Source organism: Macrotis lagotis, chromosome 1 (assembly GCF_037893015.1).
Source record: "Macrotis lagotis isolate mMagLag1 chromosome 1, bilby.v1.9.chrom.fasta, whole genome shotgun sequence".
Classification (NCBI taxonomy): Eukaryota; Metazoa; Chordata; class Mammalia; order Peramelemorphia; family Peramelidae; genus Macrotis; species Macrotis lagotis.
In genome coordinates, this window is record NC_133658.1 from 694,592,246 (window position 1) to 694,612,346 (window position 20,101).

Here is a 20,101-nt window from a genome sequence, read left to right on the forward strand (position 1 = left end):
ATTTATTTGTAAATGAGTCTGTTCCCTGCTGATGCCAGTTTCATTACTTTTATTAATTTATTAATCCATTTTACTAATTTCATTAATAAAAAGGATATTTCCCCCTACAATCTGTCTTTTAAAAATAATAATGATAATTCTTTAATTTCAGTGTAAAAATAAAGAAAAAGTGCTAAAGAAATGAACACACAGGTTTCCACTAGGGGTAGCTATATGTCTGTTCTCTAAAAGGAATTTTGCAATTAAAAAAGGAGTTTGAAAAGCATTAGAAAACAAGAATCTCATCTATATAGAAAAAAAATAATAGATTTTGGGAAATGAAAGTCTTGTTGCAATGAAAGGCATCTTGGGAGTCCTAAAAGTCTGAAAGAAGACTCTTCAGATCAATATGGTAGTCTGGCAAGAGAATAGGAACATATGAGAAATAAAATATGTGAGGTAAGATACTTCGAATTTCCACTGATTCACTTTTTGTGGCAAAATTTCACAAGTGCAAGGATGTTGGTGCTGAATAGGACTTAGAGATTGTTAAGTTCTCTCATTTTCTAGGAAACTGTTGTCCAAAAAAGTTAGATGACTTGTTTGATTTTTACACCTAGAACTAGGTCAAGAATCCCATTCTCTGCCTTACAATTTGCTTCATTCTTTACTTTTCTGCTTTCTCACTAAGTATTTCTTAAAACTATTTCTTGACATTATCCCTATCGTTTCCCAGATAAAGATGAGGTAGGATTCATATCAGTAAAAACTTATATTTTTTGAGGGATGCAATCTTCCACATTGAAAAGTCCTGCATAGTTTTGGAAGCTAATAGTGACTCCATGGTACCCATCAGACTTGCTATTAACCTGGAACAGAATTTGCTACAACTCTAATCAACCTCCTTGCAGAATATAGTTTTAGTTATGATATAGGTGAAATTATTGTGACAAGATGAATTAGTACTGAGAATCTGTGACATGCATTAGTGTATGTTTTAGATCTTAGGATAAGTAAAGTTTTTATCATTTTTTTTTAGACTTTTCAAGGAAGTGGGGTTAAGTGGCTTGCCCAAGACCACACAGCTAGGTAATTATTAAGTGTTTGAGGTCGGATTTGAACTCAGGTAATCCTGACTCCAAGGCCAGTGCTCTATCCACTGCACCACCTAGCCGTCCCCTTTTTGTTATTTTCTACAGCAATATTTCTTTTGGGGGTAATTTTGAAATTTCCTCAGTGAGAAATAGTTTTGCTTAAACATTTTTCCCTCTTAGAAATTTAAGGAAACTCAGAAAATACATTTGATTGAATGATTTTTCTTTTTCCGGTATAATTTGATAGAGTCCTTGAAGCCCTGAAGTACACACTTTTATGCTGTTGTTTGTTATTGTCATTTAAGCTTTTCTACTTTGATTTTATGCCTCAACAAACTAACATATTTCCTAGCCAACGAGAACTTCTACCCAATTAGGTTTATGCTCTATGTATTGGACATGATATATATATATATATATATATATATATATATATATATATATATATATATATATATATGTATATGCTTTTTTTGGTGCTTATGTTTTATTTTGTGCTTTTCCTCCACAGGTTTTAACACTTCGAGGTGAAACAAAGTATAGAAAAGCTCTTATTACTAATGATGGAACCTCTCTTGCAGTTGGTTCTCCAGTTGGCATAACTGTTGATCCTGCCAACGGGTGAGTTTACAAATTTACACATGCTTTTCTTAACATCAACTTTATTTATAATATTAAAGTATAATATAGCAAACCATGCAGGAGGATAAAATCTTGAGCAAAGGGATTATTTCACTTTTATCTTTGTATAGCCAGGTTTCAATACAATGCCTGGTATTTAAGTAGTCAGTCAGTCAATAAACATTTATTAAGTGCTTAGCACTATGCTAAACAGTTGTAATACAAAAACAAAAACAAAAACCAAAACCAAAAAGGTACTTCTTGCTCTCAAGTTGCTCACAATCTAATTGGGGAGACAATGTGTAAACAACTATATACAATCAAGAAAAATACAGTATAAATTGGAAATAATCAGCAGGAAGAAGGCAATAGAATTAAAGTAAGCTCAATCTTGTAGATAGTGGTATTTTTGTTGTGATTTAAATCAAACCAGTTTCTTTTAGGAGGTGGATTTCTTTCTATGTATTTTTATCTTCTGATTCTAATAGATTAGGGTAGATTTCATTTGTGATTCTTTTTAAAAATTTTTTTTTGCAAGGCAATAGGGTTAAATGACTTGTCCAAGGTCACACAACTAGGTAATTATTAATTGTCTGAAGCCAAATTTGAACTCAGGTCCTCCTGTCTCCAGGGCCTGTGCATTATCCATGTGTCACCTAACTGCCTCTTATGATTTTTAAAGTATATTGTCCAGGTTTTTTTAAAAATCAGTTTTCAGGAAAATAATTCTTAAATTATTTCTCCTTAAATTGTTTTCCAGGTCAGTTGTTTTTGATATCATATATTTTAGATTTCCATCCCCTCCAATCCATTTTTGCAATCTTTTTGTTTTTTTTCTGTTATTTCTTACAATATTATAGAGTAATTGACTTCTCTTTGATCTATTATAGTTCTCAGGGATTCAATTTTTAAGTACCGCTTATCATTTTCTCTTCTAAAATAATTATTCTTGTTCTAATTCCTTCTTTCAGTAATTTTTATTTCATTTTAATCTCTTGATTAAATCAAGAATAAATCATGTACAAGATCATATTGTTTATGAGGGCAATGAATGGCCATGGGGATTGGAAGGCAGAATATAAAGATAAGAATCTTCTTCGGTATTATACAGTAGTACAAAAACCAAAAAATGAAGCAATTGTTAGTATTTCTTGCTAGAACTTGCAAGTTTGGAGAAAAATATATTAAATTTAGTACAAGCTATCAGAAAACAAATTGTGCATAATATGGGTTGTAGTTTTATGTGCAATCATTTTTGGTTCTTTTTTCACTAGGTTCTTTTTATTTTATTTTTATTTTCAGTTACAATTTTTCCCCTCCCCTTTTCCTCCCTTATCTACTGAAAAGGCAAGAAATATGATACCCATTATACATATGAAATCATGTAAAAATACTTCCATATTAACCACATTAGGAAAAAATCCAAGAAAAATTAAGGCAGAAAAATATACTTAACACTGTACTCTGAGCATGTCAGTTCTCTATGTGCACGTAGAAATCCTTTGTAGTGATATTGAAGTATTATATTGATATGATAAATCTTTAACAGTTGATTATAACATTTCTGCTACTATGTAGATTATTCTCTTCATTCTTCTCACTTCACTTTGCACCATTTCACATATCTTCCAAGGTTTTTCTGATACCATTACTTTTATCATTCCTTAGAATAATAGTATTCCATAATATTAATAAATGATTAACTTGTGTGGCCATTCCTCAAATGATGAATTTCATTTTACAATCTTTGCCACCACAAAAAGAATTCTATAAATACTTTGTATGAGTTCTTTTTCTTTTTCTTTGCTCTCCTTTGGATATATACCTATATTGGTATTTCTGAATCAAAGTGTATGTACAGTTTTATAACTATTTGGGCATGGTTCCAAATTGTTCTTCAGAATGGCAAGACTGAAGGGGGTGGCTAGGTGGTGCAGTGGATAAAGCACCTGCCCTGGAGTCAGGAGTACCTGAGTTCAAATATGGTCTCAGACACTTAATAATTACCTAGCTGTGTGTCCTTGGGCAAGACACTTAACCCCATTTGCCTTCCAAAAACCTAAAAAAAAATGGCAAGACTGGTTCACAGCTCCACCAACTCTGCATTAGTATCTTCCCCCCCATATCCTGCCCAGCATTTATCATTTATTCCTTTTCTTAGCCAGTCTGATGGGTTTGAGGTGGTATCTCAGGATTATTTTGATTTGTACTTCTCTAGTTATTAGTAATTTCAAGCATTTTTTTTCAAATGATTTTTTGGGAGCTTTCATGTCTTTCTCTGAAAACTGCCTCTTCATATCTTTTGACTATTTATTAGTTGGGAAATGGTAGAGTTTTGTTTCACTCCCCAAAATGTTACCAATAAAATGCTCTTTAAAAATCAGGTGTGGACTTGAAATAATTGTATAAAAATGCAAATTCATTCTATTTGATTACCTCATATATTTATATTAGCATACTGCAATGCAGTCATATTGATTGTTTAAAGTAATTGTTTTACTTTATTAGTAGGACTTTACATTTGAAAATTAGAGGATCACAGAATTCTAGGTCAGGAAGGAATTTGAAGGCATTGTATAATCTAGAACTTTGTCTCAAATATCCAAATCAAGGCCTTATCCAATCATCTCATTCTTAAAAGGCTTTAGGGGAAAAGTTTCTGCCAGCAATATATTATTAGTTGTTAAGCCCCTCTTTTAAAATTCATTGTTTTTCTACTTATTTATAATTCATTCATGCATTCAAGAAGCATTTATTATCAGTAAACTGTTGTTGCCTTCTAATTATATTATTTTATCTTATTCAAAGATACATATTAATCTGTGCATTCAGGAAACTTATGGTTTAATAGGGAAATTATAGGTCTAAAAATAGGGGAAAAACCCTAAGGGGCAATTTTTAACAAACATTATAGAAGAGTAACAAGCCAACATATTTATGTCCCTCAGTGTAAAACAAAAAAAATCTAAAATGGAGTTAGAAAAGAGAGTGAATTAATTTCTCATGGATATATTCTTATTACTTGATCTGGACACTAAAGATTAAAGCAGGAAAATATCTTAGACACTACTTAGCTAAATTCTATTATTATTAGAGCAATTGAGAGATATAAACATAAATGGGAAGCAGCATGTTACCAAAGATTACTAGAATATAAGAAGCAGCAGAAAAAGATATTTTTCAGTGTACATATTTTTTTTTGGAAAAGGAGGTCGGTCATCCTATAGCAAGGATTAGAAATAAAAGATAGTGAACCTATATTCTGAACTTAAACACATAAGATATTATGAGACCTTGAAAAAGGCACTGCTCTTCCCCACCAAATGTTGAATGGTATGTGTAGGATTTATAAAACAAAATGAATAGCATGAGAAGGCAAGAATTGGTTCAATCCTGTACCCTTGGAAGAAGTAACTAAGGTTGATGAGGTCCTATAGTCTATGGAAGAACTGAAGTATATGATAAGGTGAAAATTTTTATTATGTGTTTGAAATAATTTTCAAGGCTTGCCTAAATTGACCTTTTTTATTGATTCATTCTTGTAGAAATCTCTTGATACCAGCATAATAGTGGGATTCTCATTATTAGGAATTATCACCTCCTACTTCTTTAACTACATGAAAATCCAGCTTTTCTTTTAATTTTTCCTCATAAAAATCAGAATATATGAGGAAGTAGAGCAAATGGTTGCTAGAGACACAAGGATTCATAAGAAGTAGTTGATAACTATCCTCTTTTCTTTCATCCCATTTGGCTGTCTTGCAATGCCAAGAATCAAGGAAGACTTTCTCTATTAAAGTGAAGTTAGGATATTTATAATGATCTCTGTCTTCTGAATGCCTTTCATTTTGTACTAGTTTTCTCTTATGTCTGGTTGGGAGACTTTTAGGGTCATCAATGGGCAAAAGTCCTCATCTAATTTCAGAGAAAACAATTCCAAAGACTGATGACATTAACTGTCATGATGGAAAATCAACTTTCTAAATGACTAGGGATGGTAATTATGTAAATGGTTAGGACTGGAACATGGTTTGGGTTTCATTAACTTTCCCAGGTATCAATAAAGCCAGCAAGCCAGAAAATGTTGAGTAGGTGCCACTCATTTTGAGAGGGTTTCTTTCTTCATTAAATCACCCTTTGTTGTTACAGAAAAATGTACTGGACTGATCAAGGAACTGAACATGGTATACCTGCAAAAATTGCTAGTGCTAACATGGATGGCTCACAGATAAAAACTCTGTTCACTGGAAACCTTGACCACTTAGAATACATCACTATTGACATAAAAGAACAAAAGCTATACTGGGCAGTCACCAGCACAGGAGTGGTATGAAAACTATGCTAACAGTAACCAACTGACTTTTACAGCTTACAAAGTTCCTTTTAGACAATAACTTTCTGAGGTAGGTAGAGAAGGTATCATGATCCTCCTTTTTCTTTTTTTTAAAGACTGAGGAAACTGAGGATCCAAGAAGTTGGGATCTTTCCACAGTCACAGAAATAGTTTTGGGATTGTTCAAACTGGAATTCCCACTGACATATTCCACCTTCAGATTTAGTGTTGTTTCTACCCTAATATTCTGCTCAACAAGCTTGAGTAGCCTATTTAGATGGAGTTTTAACTTGCTTGGCCATAATTCTTGTTAATGTTTGCTCTTCTTGTAGTTGAGATCATAAAAGATGTAGACTCTATAATTTGTCTTAGAAAATTGTTTTGGTATTTACTCACTCTTTTCTACCAGTAATTTTTCTTGAGTCTATTCTAAAACCTTTTTGTAATGCAAGTTTATTTTTTCTATTCCTGGTAGATACTCAGAAAAGCTTATTACAATCTGTTATATAATAACCCTTTATCACTCTAATTATCACATTAGACTTCTCTTCTTTAGGATAAATGATTCTAATTCTTCACTTGCCCCTCAAAGGTTTCCCTCCACCCCCCCCCCCCCAAATTTTTTAATTCTCTTAATCTCTTTCCCTGGAAACTCAACTCATTCAGAGCTTAAAAATTTAACACCATATGTTCATTGGAGTCTTACTTAAAATACTTCTGCTTATATAATTTAATGTGAAGTTGAGAGCCTGAGATCTGGGATGGTTTCTAATACTGCTTTCTATTTTGTAATGTTAAATGCTTTCTTAGATTGAGAGGGGAAATGTGGATGGTACCAATCGAATGATCGTGGTATTCCATCTTTCTCATCCATGGGGAATTGCCGTCTATGATTCCTTCCTCTATTACACTGACCAAGATTATGAGGTCATTGAGCGAGTTGACAAATCAACCGGTGCAAACAAAGTTGCCCTGAGGGACAATGTTCCCAAACTGAGATGCCTGCGAGTTTATTACAGAGACAGTAAGTATCTGTCACCACCTTCCATAACAGTATAGGCACAAATCTCCCAATGTCAAGGTACCTACTCAGAAATGAAGTCATATAAAAATAATAGTGAAAAAAATATGCCATTGCTCAGACATTTTTTGAAGTTCCAAATAATTTCAAGGGTTTGTTAGATGACAGATCCATTCCTTACTATGTCTACACACTGAGAATTCTTAAGATTGGTAGAAAAGTGAGATAATTTATATTCTGCTTTACCAATCTATTCTTAAAGCTCTTGGATAGAACAATGGAATTAGAATTTCAGTAAGAGGGTTCTTACACATCTGTAACTTCTACCTTCAATTATGTAACACATTTTTCACTTACATCTTTAGAAAGAATATCATTTTCAGTTTGTTTCTTTCAATAAGGTGGTAGGGTTTTTTAAATACTTGAAATTCTTTGATTACCAGACTACTTTCTAGTTTTGTTAAACAGGTTATTGTTAATTACCCCTCCCCAACCAAGTTTATCTTTCAGTATTCAATAGTTCTGTAAAATTTATTTTATTGAATATGAAAATTAATGTTTTATTCATTTCTCTTATAAACTTGTCTGGAACAATGTTTCTCAAAATGTAGTCTAGGGACTCCCGGGAATCCCTGAGACCCTTTTAGGGAATCTGCAAAAACTATTTTCATAATAATGTTAAGATGTTTTTATTTAGAATAGAATAGCTATCAATATATAGCCTGTACAAAAGATCCTTGATGGGACCTCAATAATTTTTTAGAGTATAAAGGAGATCTTGAGGTCTGGAGATCTGAGGATGCATGCATATTATTGAAATGCCAGGGTTTTAAAATTGAAAATTTTTAAAAATGTCAGAATTACTGCAATATAATATGAAAGTGACAGAAGGAAAGAAAGTAACATAAATACATGAAAAATGTTAATAAAATTTCATTTTGCCTTACGGTGTACAATTTGTAATGAAATGCTAGCCAATGATAATTTTAAAATTACTGAACAGTAGTTCAGTATGTGAATGTGAACAGTAGTTCACATTCAGTTCAAGTTTCTTTAGATATTGGTACTGTTCCATTTTTTTTCTCTCTGTGAGTGATTAATATATGTATGTGTGTGTGTGTGTGTGTGTGTGTGTGTGTATTTTGTTATTTTCTCACTGTGGCTTTTGATGATGAACTATTTTGGATTTCTATTTTAAAATAAGAGCTGGAAAGACAAGCAAACATCTCAAGTGACTAAAAAAACACATATTCTCCTGCTTCTATTATAGATTCTGCCGGTTCGTCAAATGGCTGTAGCAACAACATGAATGCTTGTCAGCAAATTTGCCTGCCTGTCCCTGGAGGGTTGTTTTCCTGTGCCTGTGCTACAGGATTTAAACTCAACCCTGATAATCGAACCTGTTCTCCATATAATTCATTCATAGTTGTTTCAATGCTAACTGCAATCAAAGGCTTTAGCTTGGAGGCATCTGATCATTCAGAAGCCATGGTACCTATGGCAGGCAGAGGTGAGTAACTATAAAGACATGTTCAGATTTGACTTCATTTCAGTACCAGATTTAAGTGCATGTCCATCATTTGGTGATACCTCTGGACAATATCTTCACATTTGGGGTTCTTTCTCTTTTGCTAAGGGGACCTCTCATCACTATAGGGCAAAATAAAATGTTTTATGAGTTAGTGATTCTATACATAGCCACACCAACACACTACACACATATAAACACATATATACAATTTTTATGAAAAATTGAGATAAGATAATTCAAGGAAATAAGAAACCTGTTTTGCAGCTGACTTTTAGACATGTATGATAGTGTGATCTCAGGTAGTATAGAGGGAGGAGATAAAGAAAAGGGAAGATAAGAAAGATAATTGAAAAGAAAGTAGAAAGGTGGTGCATGCCATTAGTAGTCACTTGACTCTAAAGTAGACTTTTCAGATGAATAAGAATTGCAAAATAGACAGCAATTCAGCTTTTTTATTTTTCAATTCCCCAAAGCATGGAAACTTGTAAAATTTTCAATTCCCCAAAGCATGGAAATTTGTAAAACAAATTCTTTTGTTTTCTGGGGGATAGATAATAAGTTATAGTAGGGGAGTAGAAAGGTAAGGAAAGACAGTGACAGAAGGGTAGATGTATGCAAAAATTCTAGTTGTTTGTACAAAATGGTTAATAAATCAACTTTTAAATGGTTTAGGACGAAATGCGCTGCATGTGGATGTCCATGTGCCTTCTGGCTTCATTTACTGGTGTGATTTCAGCAGCACTGTAGCATCTCAAAATGGGATACGCAGAATTAAACCTGATGGATCTTATTTTAGAAATGTCATCACAAATGGGATAGGACGAAATGGAGTCCGGGGTATTGCAGTTGATTGGGTAGCAGGTAGGTAAAACCATATTATGATTATTTGAATCAATCACTAAGTATTTATTAAGTATTTACTAGATGCCAGACCCTGTTCTGGGCTCTGAGGATACAAGTACAATAAATGAAACAACCTGTACCCTCATGGAACTTATATTTAAGAGAAATTTATTTCTTTTATATTTTTTTGCATTTTTAGCTCTTTTAGTCTAAAACTTGTTTAAACCATGTATCCTGCAGAGTTTGTTTCTTGGATAATTATTATTGGAATACTTTCAAGGGAATATGCAGTATAATATGATTATAACATGGATATAATCATAATGTGTAATTATTAAGTATTAGTAAATCATTAAATTTATGAAAGACACTTGATGCCAAGGTCTTTCAGATGATATATTTAAAAGTCATGATCCCATTATTAACTACTGCTTAATATGTACAAACTACTGCTTAATATGTACAGAACTGTTAAAAATTGTCAGAAATTTTTAATTTTGTATCTATATTAAGAAACATTTAGCTCTCACATATGGTAACATCCAGTCTCATAATTAGCAATAGCTATGATTAGTCAAGGAGCATGATTAAATGTAATACCAATTTATTGTAAAAAGAGAACTTCAATTTTCCCCTCTTCAAATAATTCTATTTATTTATTCATTTATTTAATCATTCATTCATTCATTCATTTATTTATTTATTTTTATTACACCTGAGTTCCAATCTGTTTCCTTCCTTCCCTCCCATTAAGAAGGCCAACATTTAACAAAAATCTATATATGAGGGGGCAACTAGGTAGCCCAGTGGGTAGAACACCAGCCTTTGGGTCAGGAGGATCTGAGTTCAAATCTGATCAGACACTTAATAATTATCTAGCTATGTGACTTTGGGCAAGTCACTTAACCCCATTGCCTTACCAAAAAAAAAATCAACAAAAAGAGAAGATCTATCTATCTATCTATGTGAAACCATACAATACATAGTTCCATATCCCAATTCTGTCTCTGGGTGTGGATAGAATCTTCCTTTATAGGATCTTTGTAGTTGATTTGAAAGTTCAAATTGCTCAGAATAGCTTAATCATTCACATTTACTCCTCAAACAATATTTTAAATATATATATATATGTACATATACATATATATATATATATATGTATATAGCATTTTCTTGGTTCTCATTTCATTCTTCTTTAGTTCAGGCAAGTCTTTCCATGTTTTCCTGAAATCAACCTGCTTATCATTTCTTCCAAAATAGCAGTATTACCTCATAATCACATATTACAACTTATTCAGCCATTCTCCAATTGATGGACATTTCCTCAATTTCCAGTTTCTTGCCACTGGAGAGCTGCTATACAAATTTTGAACATATAGGTTCTTTTCCTTTTCCCTGATCACCTTGGGAAATATAATTAATAGAGGTAATAGTGGGTCAAAGGGTACACAGTTTTATAACTCTTAGGGTGAGAACATTGATTTTTAAAATAGCTTCTGACATTGAAATGTTACATTAGATCTTTTTTACCTTGGCATGCTGTATCATACGTGGATTTTTGAATGGACCATTTGATTTCATTTGCATGGGCATTAGCTCTATCACTGCATATCATAACCCTCCAAGTATTCAGCAGAGGTGACCAAAATTTCATTATCTGAATGCTAAACTTCTGGGAACTTTTCTTAACTTAAGTTGGTCCTATGAGTCATATCAATAGTTTTGTTGTAGGACCTATACTTAAGAGTTTGTTGGAACTCAACCTGGATTGAGTCTTCTGAGGACCTTGGCTCACCTCCACGCACCACTCAGGTCTTAGAACACAATGTTAGTGGAGGGAATACAGCTATATTTTCTGAATAATTGACATCTATCCATCTCCAAGACCTGCAGACTACATAGTTAATAGCATTACTTATAATAATTAATACTTTTGATCCAGCCATTCTGGAGAGCAATTTGGAACTATGCCCAAAGGGCTGTAAAACTGTGCATACTCTTTGATCCAGCAATACCACTTCTAGTTCTGAATCCTTAAGAGACCATAAAAAAATGAAAAAAGGACCCATATGTGCAAAAATATTTATAGAAGCTCTTTGTATGGTGGCAAAGAATCAGAAACCAAGGGCATTTCCATCAACTATGGAATGACTGAACAAGTTGTGGCATATAAATGTGATGGAATACTATTGTTCTGTAAGAAATAATGAGAAGGTAGATTTCAGAAAAATATGAAAAGACTTTCATGAATTGATGCTGAATGAGGTGAGTAGAACAAGGAGAACGTTGTATACAGCAACAGAAGTTTTATGTGATGATCAACCATGATGAACTTGGCTCTTCTCAACAATGCAGTAACCAAAGATAATTTCAAAAGATTTGTGTTAGAAAATGCCATCCACATCCAGGGAAAGAACCATGGAATCTGAATGCAGACCAAAGCATGCTATTTACTTTTTTAATTTGTTTTTTTCTTTCTCATTGTTTTCTTCCTTTTGTTCCCTTTCTTTTTTCACTTGCTAATGTGGAAATATGTTTAACATAATTATATATGCATAGCCAATATCAGATTACTTGTTGTCTGGGAGAGGGGAGAAAGGAAAAGAATGAAAGGAGGAAAAAATAGAATACAAAATCCTATAAAAATGGAAACTAGGTGGTGCAGTGAATAGAGTACTGCTCTGGAGTCAGGAGGACCTGAGTTAAAATTTGACCTCAGACATTTGCTCCTTTTAGCTGGACCTTGACAAGTCACTTAAGCCCATTACCTCACAAAAACAAACAAAAAATATTACAAAAATGAATATCAAAAAGTATCTTTATATATATTTAAAAAATCCAATTAATACTTTCCATGTTTTGTTAAAAAGTTAAAAGCTTTAATGTTTATAATAAATACAATTAAAAAATAGACTGAACTTTAATGGACTCTTGCATCCAATTTTGAACTTCATTTTGGACAAGACCTGTGTATGAGAAAATTAATAACACAAGAAAATCCTGGAGGAAACTCCCTGTTATTGTTGCATATCAGTACCTTAATTTAAATATTTAGAGATTTAGAATTTTAGAAAGCTTTAGGGCAACTTTAGAGACTTGTCTGAGGTACTGAGAAGTTGAGACTTGCTTACATAGACAAGAGGTTTAAGAGGCAGAACTGGAACCTGTGACTTCCTGACTTTGTAGTCAGCTCCATTCATTACCTCATACTATAATTTCTTGTATACATTGACTTTTTTAAGAATAGGTTGAGAGTCAATCGTGGCATAGTGGAAAGCATTCTGGACTTGGAGTCGAGAGAGAGAGCTGTATTCAGATCTGTATGTGATGTGTATTAGCTGTGTGATTATGAAAGTCTTTTTAACCTTTGGTGATAACACCTATGGTACCCTCCTCATAGGGATTTGCCTGGATTAAATGAGATAATGATGCAAGGTATTTTGCATGCTTTAAAGCATTAGTGAAATAATATTTACTTACCTCATGTTAGAGACTATGAGTAGAAATAGTATCAGAAAGAAGAATCTTAACATTTTTAAATGAAAGTGAAAATTTTGTTAAATTGAAAAATCGCTACTAAGATTCTCAGGTATATGCATGAATGAGTTGTGATTTTAGGGACCAAAGATACATAGTATTTTAAAGAGTAGTTTGTTAGTTGCAGTAACAATTAACAAAACCTTTGTGCTATTTAAATACAGTGGAGAACAGTTAACATCCATCATTGATTCCCTTCCTCCCAGATCTGCATTGTACTCCTTCCTTCTAAGAACTGATATTTTATTTTAAGAGAAGATATATAATGTGAACTTTTTATTGGATGGATGTTAAGCCTTTGAAAGGAAGGATAAAAAAATCTGTGACTCACTGTTTTATTTAGTATAGTCTAGGAAGAAACTCTTAAAAATACTATTGAATGTTCACAAAAAAGTTCCACACTGACTAGATAGACCATCTCACAGCTAACTTTTCTTCATTGATACTCTATTATTGACATATGAGAAGAATCCATAAGGGAATTGGAACTCCTTCCTCTGAATCCCTCAAAGATGATGAGTTTTCAGAATACTGGAAGAAGCAGACTAAAGATATTTATTACTTTAGGTGTCAGGGGAAGAATATTCTGAGAACTACCTTTAAATGGAAAACAAGGTATAGATTTTGATGAAAATTTTAATTTGTTGCAGAGCCCAATGTAGATTCCCACTGTAATCCCTAAGAAACAGTCTTTGGTATCTAATAGTAAGCATTCATCTTTTTAGTTCCAACCTCAAGAAGATGACATGTATTGACATAAACTACATGTTTTTTAATTAATTTTTATTAAAAATATTATTTGAGTTTTACAACCCCCCCCTCAATCTTACTTCCCTCCCCCTACTCCCCCAGGAAAGCATTCTGTCAGTCTTTACTTTATTTCCATGTTGTACCTTGATCCAAATTGGGTGTGATGAGAGAAAAATCATATCCTTAGAAAAGAGGCAAGAAGTCTAAGAGGTGACAAGATCAGACAATAAGATATCTGTGTTTTTCTAAATTGAATGGGATAGTCCTTGAACTTTGTTTCAAACTCCACAGATCCTTATCTGGATACAGATGGCACTCTCCTTTGCAGACAGCCCAAAGTTGCTCCTGATTGTTGCACTCTAAACTACATGTTTTGACCAGAAAGTAAAAAACTGTCATCTTTTCTTTCCTCGCCTTCCAATTTACTCATTATCATTTAATTTAATTTTTATTTTTCCTCAACAGGAAACCTTTACTTTACCAATGCTTTTGGTTCTGAGACATTGATAGAAGTGCTACGAATCAATTCTACTTATCGTCGTGTTCTCCTGAAAACAACTATAGACATGCCCAGGCATATTGTGGTAGACCCCAAGAACAGATATTTGTTCTGGGCTGACTATGGACAGAGCCCAAAGATTGAACGTGCTTTTCTTGATTGTACTAACCGAACAGTGCTTGTGTCTGAGGGCATTGTTACGCCAAGAGGTTTGGCAGTGGACCACAGCAATGGCTACATATATTGGGTTGATGATTCTTTAGATATAATTGCCAGAATCAGTCAGCAAGGAGGTGATACTGAAATGATCCGTTATGGGAGTCGCTATCCAACACCCTTTGGTATCACCATTTTTGAAAACACTATGATATGGGTGGACAGGAACCTGAAGAAAGTCTACCAAGCTAGTAAAGAACCAGGGAACACAGAACCTCCAAGAGTGATAAGGGACAACATCAATTTCCTAAGAGATGTGACCATCTTTAACCCACAGTTTCAGCCCCGGTTACCTGAGGAAGTTAACCACAACCCTTGCTTGGAGAATTATGGAGAATGTTCCCATTTATGTTTTGCTCTGCCTGGATTGCAGACACCAAAATGTGGCTGTGCCTTTGGGGAGCTGGAAAGTGATGGAAAGAGATGTGCCATTTCTACAGAAAATTACCTTATCTTTGCCTTGGAGAATTCTCTGAGAAGCATATATCTGGACCCTGAGAACCACAGCCCACCATTTCGTAAACTGAATGTGCCCAGGACTGCAGTTGCTTTAGACTTTGACAGTATCAACAACAGAATATACTTTACACAAAGTTCTACATCAAGTGGCCAGATTTCCTATGTTAGCCTCTTGGCTGGGGTTACTTCCCCTACTGTCATTGCAACAGGTTAGTATGACAGATTTTGCTTGTTTTGAAGTCCGATATGATGATTAGTTGAATGATTCCTAAGATGTCTGCACAGAATCTAACTTTTCTCTCTCTGTTTTTGCATATAGATGTAGGGATTCCAGATGGCATTGCTTTTGATTGGATAAACAATAGAGTTTATTATAGTGATTACTTGAATCAAACTATTAATTCCATGGCAGTGGATGGATCTAATCGTACTGTAATTGCTCGAGTACCACGGCCAAGGGCAATTGTGTTAGATCCTTGCAGAGGGTATGTCATTTTCCTTCCTTTTGGTCTATATGTCCTTACTCATTGTTTCTATATACATATATTTGGGGTAGGTGGGAACCGGAGTCTGATTTTCATGTACTTTTTATGTGCCTGGATATGGAAATAGAAAGTTAGGAGAATACCGAGTGACTATAAACAAGTAGATCTTTTTACGTGGGAAATTTTTGGAAGGGAGAATGAACAAGTAATGCACTCCCCCACCTCCCCTTGAATGCAGGTCATGCATTCAAGAGTTGGCAGTATGACAAGGACATTGATATGCTGCTATCTCCTGATTCAGCAAATCCTGGTTGATAATGCTTAGGAAAGCATGAAGGTGGAAATAGAATTAGTTGTTGCCTCCTTGCATTAGGCAGTATGAGTTTCTTCTTTTAATATAAAAGAGAATGTTTTATGTGTTGAGTTAATCATTGATTAATCATTGCTTTTTTATTTTTTGGATGATTAGATACATGTACTGGACTGACTGGAGTACTAATGCTAAAATTGAGCGAGCCACTTTGGGAGGAAACTTCAGAATTCATATTGTTAATACCAGTCTGGTTTGGCCAAATGGTCTTACTCTGGATTATGAAGAAGACTGGCTGTACTGGGCAGATGCTAACTTGTATGTGTCTTTATTCCCATATGATATTTTTCAAGTAGTTTGTGCTTTTTAAGAGAGAGGAACACTTTAGGGACTATAGTTGTTTAATATATAATTAAAAGCAACTAGAATAAAAAATCAGATATAGGAGTTACATGACAAGAATCCTTTATAAACTACTGATGTTACTATTAATGTGACTTCTCTTAGTAGGCTATATGAGATCACATAGAATTCTTCCTTGTAACCCAGTCCTGTGGAATTACTGGAGGACTGATTTGATCCATTAGCATAGAATCAATGCCCACATGATAGGAATTCTAACATTTCTTTTTTGTTTTTCTTAGTTTATCTTGTGATTTTGGTTTTATGGTACTGGACAACTCATAGTCTCATCCATGTCTCATTTCTTATTGTTTTCATTCATCCTTTGTTTTTGAAGAGGACCAGTGACATCACAGGAACTTTGTATGTAAATTGGATTTAAGTGAGGTAAAATCATGCAAAGTCATCAGCCTTACTGTCTCTTCCTGAGTCATTAAAGTTCAGGGGCAAGACAAAAGTAGACAACTGGTTATGGGCCAAATTCAGTGGATGACCTTGGCATCTTCATTGCCCGCCCAAACTCTAAGTGTTCCACCATACCTGCTTCAGTCACCTTCTTAGTCATTGGAACAATTGTTTTCATCAACCTATTCCAGTATTGAGGGAGGATTAGCCTCTTCTGGTGTGAGGACTTGCTAAGCCTTTTAGGGACTGCTTATTCATCTTTGATGTCCACTTTTACCCAATTCTCACTTGTAGTTCCAAGAAGCTATAGCATGAATGACCACACCTTGGTAAGCAATCTCAACAGATGGGCTAAACCAGGTTGAAGGTAACTGATAAGTCTCAATCCTGTTAGTGAGTTAGGAGGATGTGTCTCCCAAAGCTTGTGGAGACTTCCCTGGTGGAATGGGGAAATGAGAATATTTTCTTTTAAATAAGATGGATCAATGGCACTTTATATTTATGCTTATATGTTTTCATATAAATGCTTAAATTAAGGTACTCACTAAAAGCCAAGTAAGAGAAATATTATGATTAACATTCTTTATGTTTGGCTGGTTTTCCCTATGGATATCTAAAATGTTTAGTTTCAAGGATTATTTTGTGTTCATTTACTACATAAATGATCTTTGGCAAATCTTTTAATCTTTTGATCTCAATTCCCCCATCTATAAAATTGAATATAATGGGTTAGTAATCTTAAAAGTCATTTTTCAGTTAGAGATACTATTATCTTATTTGGAAATCATGAACTAAGGAACCAAGACCTCTTTCATGGTAAGAACAAGCTCAAGAAAAACAACCCTTTTGGCAAACATGCACATGAAGAAGTCAGATTGGAGAGTGGGAAAAAAAACAATCATTGGGCATAGGAGTTGAGTGGAATTATTTGGAAGTCTGGAGTTTCTGAGTTCTTGTGTAATCCCATTCATTTTAGGCAGAAGATTGAGCGCTCCTCCCTGACAGGGTCAAACCGAGAGGTAATTATCAGTACAGCAATCCACCCCTTTGCCATGACTGTCTATGACCAGCATATTTATTGGACTGACTGGAACACGAAGACGATCTACAGAGCCAACAAATATGATGGTTCAGAACAGATTGTAATGATCATGAATTTACCACTACGGCCAATGGATATTCACGTTCTAGTGAAGAGTAGGCAGCGGCAGTGCCCCAACCCCTGTAGTCAATTTAATGGGGGATGCAGTCATATCTGTGCACCAGGTAAGACATTTCCATGGATGATAAAAATGGACCCACTCAAAGATGTGAACAGGGAAAAAACCATGTGTTATAACATGTAAAGAAAGATCAGACATCTTTGATCAAGATATAATAATAGAAGATTGTTTCAGAACATAGATTTCTCTAGTTAGACCTTATCTAAACTTCTGGCTTTTATTGCACATGGATCGTTATTGATTTTCATTTTTAAGTTTAATGTGGGTAATGGGAGTTAAACATAAACATAAATTAAACATAAAATGAGACATGAATTTTATGAGCTGAAGGAACAATGTTATAGATTTGTAAAAATGCTGAATTTTTTGAATCAGAGTAATCACATGAAATCCTGCTTCTGCCACTTACTATCTGAGTGACTGGGCAAGTCCTTTCCAAAAGTTTCTTTATATGTAAAATGAATGAATTGAACTAATGATGATGTTTATCCTTCATTTTTGAAAAAGACCATGACATCAGGGAGGTGATACCATAACATACATGTGAATTGGATTTGAGTGAGGTGATGCTGTGCTAAGTTACCAGCCTCACTTTCTCCTCCAGAGTCCAGAATCAGGATGACTGGAGATAAGGATATGAGGATATGAGGAAATCAGGGTTAAGTGACTAGCCTAAAGTCACACAGTAAGTGTTTGAACTTAGGTCCTCCTGACTTCAGGGTCAGCACTCTATCCACTAAGCCATCTAGTTAGATCAGCAGTGTCAAACACTGTTGTCAAACAGACCTTGTGGGTCTCATATTGATTTAGAAAAGCATAAATTAACATTATCTATGTTATATTATTTTGTATTTATTATGATAAGCATTTTTCCAATAATATTTTAATCTGGTTCTGCCAAACTTGAGAGTTTTTCATGCTGCAAGAAATTTGACACCTATGATTTACATGATCTCTATAGTCTCTTCTACTCTGAATCTGTGATATGATTAACTCTGTCAATATGGGCAAAAGCCAAGCCACTCCTCTCTATATGGGGCTCATTTGCTTTAAGAAATGGAGTCTCTGATTTGAAATATTTGTTATATTTTGTGGTGTGATGCCATTTATGTTAACAATAATTTTTGTAAAGAATCACTTTGGAAGCTGACCTTGTGATTTCATTGGTATGGGTTGATTCTTGATTTGGAGAACCCACTCATTGATGCAAGGTTGTCTACTTCTTTGAAACTTAAAGTCTACTGGGATTTTAGGAGCATTTAAAGTTAAGAATAAAGAACTTGTCCAGGATAACAAAATAGTTTTAGTCAAGGGTAGGATTTGAACTAAGGTGTTACTGACTCTGAAGTTGGCATTCTTTCCACTAAGTAATGCTGCCTTTCCTTCTGATTCACATGGCTTTATAAGTTGAGTAAATTTTACAAAAAAAAGATTTCTTGGTATTAGAATTTCTATATAGGTGAAGACTTTAAGGATTAATTTGACTTTCCCATACTAAAATGTTTTTTGCTTTTTTTTATCTCAAATAATGATAATTTATATTTACACAAAGTTTACAAATTACTTTCCTATAATTCTGTGAGGTAAGCAGTAAAAATATTTTCTTCATTTTGTGAATCTGAGGATTATAGATCAAGAGTTGAAAGGGACTCTAAAGAGGATCTGGTCCATTTTCCTTATTTATCAGATGAAGAAATAGAGGCTCAGATAGATTGTGACTTGCTCATGATTGACCAACTACTTCCTAGCTAAAAGTGATTAAAACTGTTTTCCTTCCAGCAGTCCAATGCATTTTACATGATACCATGCCACTTTATTCGGCAACTATAAGGAATACTGGATCTGAAGTTAGGAAGACTCATCTTTCTGAGTTCAAATGTGATCTCAGATATTTAATACCTGTGTAATCTTGAGCAAGTCAATTCTGTTTGATTTATTTTCCTCTATAAAATGAGCAGGAGAAAGAAATGGGAAACTACTAGAGAATCTTAGACAAGAAGTATTGAACCTGTCTGAACAAAAAAACAATGCTACTTTTTTTTTATATTTTTCAAGGCAGTGGGGTTAAGTGGCTTGCCCAAGGCCACACAGTTAGGTAATTATCAAGTGTCTGAGGTCAGATTTGAACCTAGGTACTCCTGACTCCAAGGCCGGTGCTCTATTCACTGTACCACCTAGCCACCCCAACAATGCTACTTTTGAAATAAAATAAATCAAAATCCAAGAAATGTAATTCTATCAAACGTATATAGGCTTATTGAGGTAGTTGAGTACCTATGTAAAAGGAAATCTAAAGAACAAGAACTTCAAATTTGGAGTCAGAAGACTTGAGATCCAGTGTTGACCATATGTTTACTTTTCTGTAACATGGGATAAAAATAGACTACACGCTT

General features: G+C 34.0%; 1 protein-coding gene across 2 annotated transcripts in view; it reads left to right on the top strand.

Moving 5' to 3' along the window:
• The window catches only part of LRP2 (LDL receptor related protein 2), a 255,216-nt gene that overhangs the window by 143,932 nt on the left and 91,183 nt on the right, over positions 1–20,101 (top strand). For both annotated transcript variants that reach the window (XM_074215768.1, XM_074215769.1), the window contains exons 34-42: positions 1,585–1,694; positions 5,844–6,021; positions 6,838–7,051; positions 8,319–8,558; positions 9,252–9,440; positions 14,175–15,092; positions 15,203–15,368; positions 15,838–15,996; positions 17,462–17,751. In XM_074215768.1, the coding sequence (XP_074071869.1) occupies positions 1,585–1,694; positions 5,844–6,021; positions 6,838–7,051; positions 8,319–8,558; positions 9,252–9,440; positions 14,175–15,092; positions 15,203–15,368; positions 15,838–15,996; positions 17,462–17,751 (2,464 nt within the window). The remainder of the gene's footprint in view (positions 1–1,584; positions 1,695–5,843; positions 6,022–6,837; positions 7,052–8,318; positions 8,559–9,251; positions 9,441–14,174; positions 15,093–15,202; positions 15,369–15,837; positions 15,997–17,461; positions 17,752–20,101) is intronic.